The sequence below is a fragment of the Uranotaenia lowii genome, chromosome 3, assembly GCF_029784155.1.
Source record: "Uranotaenia lowii strain MFRU-FL chromosome 3, ASM2978415v1, whole genome shotgun sequence".
NCBI lineage: Eukaryota > Metazoa > Arthropoda > Insecta > Diptera > Culicidae > Uranotaenia > Uranotaenia lowii.
Window position 1 is genome coordinate 108,348,435 of NC_073693.1, and position 6,269 is coordinate 108,354,703.

The following is a 6,269-nucleotide window of genomic DNA, read 5'->3' on the forward strand; positions in this document are numbered from 1 at the left end:
ATAGCATCGACCGATTCCTTTGGCAGATCACGAACGTGTCCTCCTGATTTACACGCACATGTTGCTAAAAACACTGTATTTGAACATTTCCAACATTCTCTTACTGCATTTGTTTTAGAATTTCTCAAATATATAGTTTTTTTTATTTCAATAAAAATTTTACAGGACAAAAAAAAATCACGTGCTGACGGTTCAGCGTACGCCTACTTCTCCTTACCAGTTCAAGTTTAGGTTGCTAATAAAAAAGGGTTCAATGTTTTTCGAAATTTAAAAAAAAATCGGTGGAATCTTGCCATCCGTCTAAAGCTTTGTTCAACTAATATTAAAAAAAAAAAACAATTTACTTTTTATGATTTGAGGGGTTTTCTTGCACATATATAGTTATTTTTCAAGAAATGTTCGTCCAAGTGGGTACAATTTCTAAAATACTAAAACTTTAAAAAAGAATTGGAATTTAAAAAATAATTGAAGCATATTTTGATATATGTTTTAAAATCGGTTAGATTTTGATTTAATTTTGAACAATTTAATTTGAATGACATTCGAAAATTGATATAGGAAAATTTTTACAAGTGCTGTTACGACATTGGCAAAAACTGCTCAAAATAATAAATAATCTCCTTAAGTCGCGAATGACTTAAAGATGTTCAAAGGAAGATTATTGAAACAAAAAAATAAATAAATAATCTCGTTCTGGAAAAACTCGGACCATTTTGGCAAAGAAAATGGGAAGAGTCGTCTAGTTATATTAAAACTTTTTTCAAAAGTAATAGGAGTCTTTCAATACAAATAATCATCTCTTAACATCAACATCAATAATAAGACATTGTTTTTGTTGATTATGAGTTACATTTATTTACTGTGAGAAATTCCCCAAATCGGCAAGATAGCGCAATACAATAAATCACTTATTATATCAAAACTTCTTGCAATGATAATAAATGATCCCATCATGTCATTTCTCTCATGAATAAATTTTCAATGAAACTAATTTGAAAATTGTTCAAGTTTTATGATAATTTTGTAAGCTTTGCATGGAAGCCTTCCTTCACAAATACTCCAAACGTCTGATGATACTTTTAAAAATTTTGTTCATCAAAACTTGAATGTGAGCGAAATAAGATAAAAATTGTTTAAAAATTGTTCGAGTTCCGTCATATTTTACATTGGATTGATATGGGAACACCCCATCCCCTCACTTTATCTGTCAATACAATAAATTACCTGAATTTATTGAAACTTGAGCACCAGTTTAATAAATCACCTCATTTCGGAAAAATTTGTTTTAGTAGCAAATTTGATAGAAAACAGATATAAATTGTATGTCATGTTTTGTTTTGTTTTTCCCTTACGACGAAGGTGTTTGTAACTATTATAGAAACCATCTCTGATGTTAAATTTCACAATAATTGGTTCAGTAGTTTTCGAGTCTATAGGGAACAGATGAGGGACACAAACATTAATTTTTATATAGGTACATAGATATTGATCGAAAAATCTGATGACTCTGAATAAACTCCTAAAAAATCCATAAACAATTTGTAAAATATACGTTTTTATTGAATTTTTCACAATATGAAATGAAGAGAGATATACCAAATAAAAGTCACAAGTTTTATGTTCAAATTTAAACAAATTTATTGAATTCATTCAAACTTCGATGATTTTAAAATTGCCGTTTCCCGTCTTTCGTAGTTCGTAGAGCTGGAACAATGTTCTGGTTTTGAATATAAGTGTTTCTAGCGAGCTCTTCGTTTCATTAAGTTCCATTTGCAGGTATTCCATTCGAAGGTGAGAAATTTCCAACCGAACATTCACCAGTCTCCGGTTCTCTTGTTGAAAAATAAAATCCTGAAGATTATGTAGGCTGGATTCTATTCGGTTCACTTCCTCTGGATTTGTCAACGTAACACTATCCAGATGATTCTCGCTACATGAATCAGCTGCTTTCGTTAAACCTTGATGAGTGACATTTTTAAAGTGAAGTTTAAATTTCATCTGTTCTATGCGATCACAATTCCATGGATTGTTACCCAAGTCTATCGTTTCTAGATTCGGGAATGTCTTTTCTAGCTTATACATGTTAATCGACATCAACTTATTCGACGAAACGTTGAGAAATTTTACGTTTGCCATTGTCACTTGGCTCAAATCCAGTTCAAGCATGGCATTTCCGGCTAGAATAAACCTGTTGACACTCTCAATAACGTAATCATCATTTCCACTTATCTGTTTCAACCGATTGTATCCCAAATCTAGCGTTTTCAATCGGTGCAAACCTTTAAACGTATCCAAATGTAACGATTCAATCCGATTATGCCTGAGCGACAGTATCACCAAACTTTTTAAGTCTCTCACAAAAGAAACATCCGTCAATCGGTTGTAATCGAGCTTCAGATTCCACAAGCTTAGTTTATCCGCAGAGTCATATTCCAGACCCTTAATCAGGTTATCCTCCAAGATGAGCGTCTCCAGTGTTTCCTTCAGGAAAAGCTTCTGCACCCCGAGGCGTCCCACCGTAAGTCGAATGGTTTTATTGTGGACTCGGCCCATCACGGCTCGATTCAACTCGGGAATATAACCGGATATTATGTTGAGATCCACCGGAGGGAAGAATACTCGATACAGCGGCGTTTCTTTGGTGATGTAAACATCCTCCAAGGTACACTCCTTGAAGAGGACAAAGGCTCCTAAAGCTGAACGTCTGCAAGGGTATAGCCATCCCGAAGTACTTCGAGATAACCCAAGCCAGATGAAAGCACTGAAATGGTGGAGGAAGTTCTTATTTGGAAGGTTTAGACTGATGAAATCTGGTTCACGTAGTCATTATTTTACTGTTGGCCTTAAAACGCAACAAAGCTACTGACAGTCTCACTTACGTAATCCAGATTATGCATCTACGATCGTTCATGCTGGTTGTCGAAGATGTAAATCGTTACTGGATGCATCGCAATGAAATAACGCTTATCAGCCATCACTCCGAACAGCGATTCTCACAATAATCATTATTAATGTGTAGTTGCAGTTTGTTGAACAGCGTTTGAACATGTGTATTTCGAAACTGCAATCGTCTTCATAACCGCAAACAGAAAAGAAAGCTCAATACTAAATTGTAGGCTTAGGGTAGGCATATGTTTGGGATTTTGATTTTTTCATTGCAATTATTTTTTTTATAATTCGATCTTGCTAAACCGGATCAAATTTGAAATCCTTTTATTGTCACTTCGAGCTGAGTTATCACGTTGAGGAGAAGGGGGGAGTTCACTTGGGCAATAAAAAATAATTCATATTTTCAATTAATTGGAACAAAAGAAGAATTTGATACTTGTTCCGCCCTTAACGTATTGCTAGTTTCGTTGACTTAAATTCAAAAATAAAATTATTTTGTACAAAATGGAACTCAACACTTGTTGTAAGTCGGATACAAAATTTGTAAAATGGCATGGCATGGCGATCGTTCTTCAATTTTTCGGACATCCCACATTCGTCAGATCACGCTACGCTTGGTCCAACCACCTCGATCGTTGCGCCCCTGCCTTCTTACCGGATTGGAAGCAAACATCTGTTTTGCAGGACAGTGTTTCGGCATTCTCGCAATATGTCGTGCCCAGCGTATCCGTACAGCCTTCGCTACCTTCTGGATACTGGGTTGCCGTAGAGTCGCGCGATGTCGCGTCATGGTTATCTTTGCCTTCACACTCCACTCTTTTGCACGTCACCAAAGATGGTTCCTAAAATTCGTCGAGTGTGCGCAGGTCTTAGGTCTTCCTCAATCAAAATCCATGTCTCGTGTCCGTAGAGAACAACCGGTCTAATGGGCGTCATGTATATGTTACACTTCGTGCGAGGGCTAAGTCTGGCCGCAGTTGCTTTTAGAGTCCATACTAGCCACGACTTCCGCTGATCATTCGCCTCCGGATCTCGTAGCTGGTGCTATTGTTTGCGGTCTTCGAATATCTCCAGCTCGTCGTCAACGATCGTGATTTTGTTATCGATGTCATTGGCAAAGCAGATAATTTAAAATCGTACCCCGCATTTCGCCCACTGCTCGTCGAATAACACCTTCTAGCGCCACGTTGAACATCATGTGGGATAGACCATCGCCTTGTCGAGGCCTCCCCTGTGCGATTCGAATGAACTCGACTATTCACCCAAGATCCACACACAGCACTGCGTTTTATCCATCGTCGCCTTAATCAGTCTGGTCAGCTTCACGAAAAGGCCGTTCTCCTTCATGATTTTCCATAGCTCGTCACGGTCGATCGTGTCGTATGCGGCTTTGAAGTCGATGAACAGATAGTGCGTAGGGACTTGGTGTTCACGGCATTTTTGGAGGATTTGCCGTAATGTGAATATCTGGTCCGTCGTAGACCTTCCCTCCATGAAGCCGGCCTGATGACTTCCCAACAACAACACTTTGTAGGCGGCATTGAGGACAGTGATCGCTCGGTAGTTCTCACAGTCCAATTTGTTGCCCTTCTTGTAGATGGGGCGTATTATCCCCTCCTTCCACTCCTTCGGTAGCTGTTCTATGTCCCAGATCCGGACTATCAACCGGTGTAGGCAATCGGCCAACTTGTCCGGGCCCATTTTGATGAGTTCAGCTGCGATATCATCCTTCCCAGCCGACTTGTTTCTATTCAGCTGGCGAATGGCTTCCTTAACTTCACTCATCGTTGGGAGTGGCTCCTCTACGTCGTTGGCTACGCCGGCGATGTAGGTACCTTCCCCCACCGTCTTGATCTCCTGCATGTGCGCCGTTCAGGTGTTCATCGAAGTGCTGCTTCCACCTTGTGATCACCTCACGATTTTCCGTCAGGATGCCCCCGTTCTTATCCGGCACATTTCGGCTTGCGAAACGAAGCCTTGGTGGGATGTGTTGAGTTTCTGATAGTACTTTCGTGTTTCCTGGGAACGATGCAGCTGCTCCAGCTCCTCGAGCTCCTCCTCCTTTAGGCGGCGCTTTTTCTCCTGGAAAATTCGGACTAGCTGCCTCTTCCACTGACGGTGATTTCCACGTTTTGACGGGTCCCTCTTTGCGTTATTGCAGCTCGCGCGCCTTTCTCTTGGCCCATTTCCATCTTACTCTCCTCTCTGTTCCGCCGTGTTCGTTCCAACGCAACGCTGTTGATGGCTGTCTTGAAGGTTTCACAACAGTCCTCGAGAGGGGTTTCGTCAAGCTCACCCTCTGCAGGCAGCGCTGCTTCTAGCAATTGCGCGTAGTCTGGCGAGACCTCACGTTGCTTCAATCGTGCGATATTTAACCGAGGCTGGCGTTGGTTTTGTATGATGTTCATTATGGAGAGTTTTCTGCGCATCTTCACATTTACCAGATAGTGATCTGATCTGACTCGATGTCGGCGCCTTGACAGGATCTGACTTCGATGGTTCCAAAACTACTGTGATAGCATTCATTATGAGATGAAAAATGAAACTAAAACCTTTAACATTGGATGGGGCAGTGTTAAACTCCGAATCACAAGTGAAATATTTATGCATTGTACTAGACTCAAAGTTATTAATGAACCCACAGATAGAGCATGTTATCGCTAAGGCTTCAAGCTTTTTCGGTCTGTCTCAAAGAAGTAGGAGAAAAATGGGGACTAAACCGAAAATTATCAACTATTTAGATATTTACCGCTATTATATTCAAGACCTACAATCTTTTTTGTCACTTTAGTATGGTGGATCAAAACTATGCAAGTATACTCCGTGTATTTCTGAACGTGTCGTGTCTGAACTCTACTCTAACGATTTGAGAACCGACATCGCAATGACTCGAGATTCCCACACAAACCTCTCTTCTTCTCGACTCGAGGTTGACCTCTCCTCTGCACGATTCAATGTCCGATCTCTCCTCTAGCGGCTCGAGATCTGACCTCTCCTCGAACGACTCGAAGCTTAGAAAAGTGGAGCGGAAAACCTCAAGTACAGTTCATTTTCTGATTCGATACAGTACGGACGTCTTTTGTTTAGTGCATTGTATGGTTTTGTGAACGGTCAAGTATAACATCGGCTGAATAGATTGGAACACGTGTTTATTTTATTAGCAGAAATGGAATCAAAAGTTGTACGGGAATGTTCGTTGAAGCTCTATTTTGGACCAACAACGCGTAATCCTTCCAATGAGAATATTTTTGGCTTATTCAAGCGACAGGGATGGGAGGCGGATGATATTTCGGCAATGTACCGAGAAGACTTTTGCGTTTTTGTGAAATTTAAAACTGATAAGTTGATGAAAGATGCTTTAATGAAGGTCGGAAATGTAT

The 6,269-nt window shown here is 40.0% G+C and overlaps 1 protein-coding gene across 1 annotated transcript; it reads right to left on the minus strand.

Moving 5' to 3' along the window:
- Positions 1–1,609: 1,609 nt before the first annotated feature.
- LOC129757312 (leucine-rich repeat-containing G-protein coupled receptor 4-like) lies at positions 1,610–2,999 on the minus strand. Its single transcript, XM_055754492.1, has 2 exons — positions 2,880–2,999; positions 1,610–2,761 (listed from the first exon to the last, which is right to left on the minus strand). The coding sequence occupies exons 1-2, from the start codon at positions 2,909–2,911 to the stop codon at positions 1,651–1,653; spliced, it is 1,143 nt and encodes a 380-aa protein (XP_055610467.1). The 5' UTR covers positions 2,912–2,999; the 3' UTR covers positions 1,610–1,650.
- Positions 3,000–6,269: the final 3,270 nt, after the last annotated feature.

Excerpts from the sequence above, each read along its gene's own strand:
- LOC129757312 (XM_055754492.1), bottom strand. The coding sequence starts at position 2,911 with ATGAACGATCGTAGATGCATAATCTGGATTAC. Across the intron at positions 2,762-2,879 it reads AGATGCATAATCTGGATTAC|TGCTTTCATCTGGCTTGGGT; the intron begins GTAAGTGAGACT and ends CCACCATTTCAG.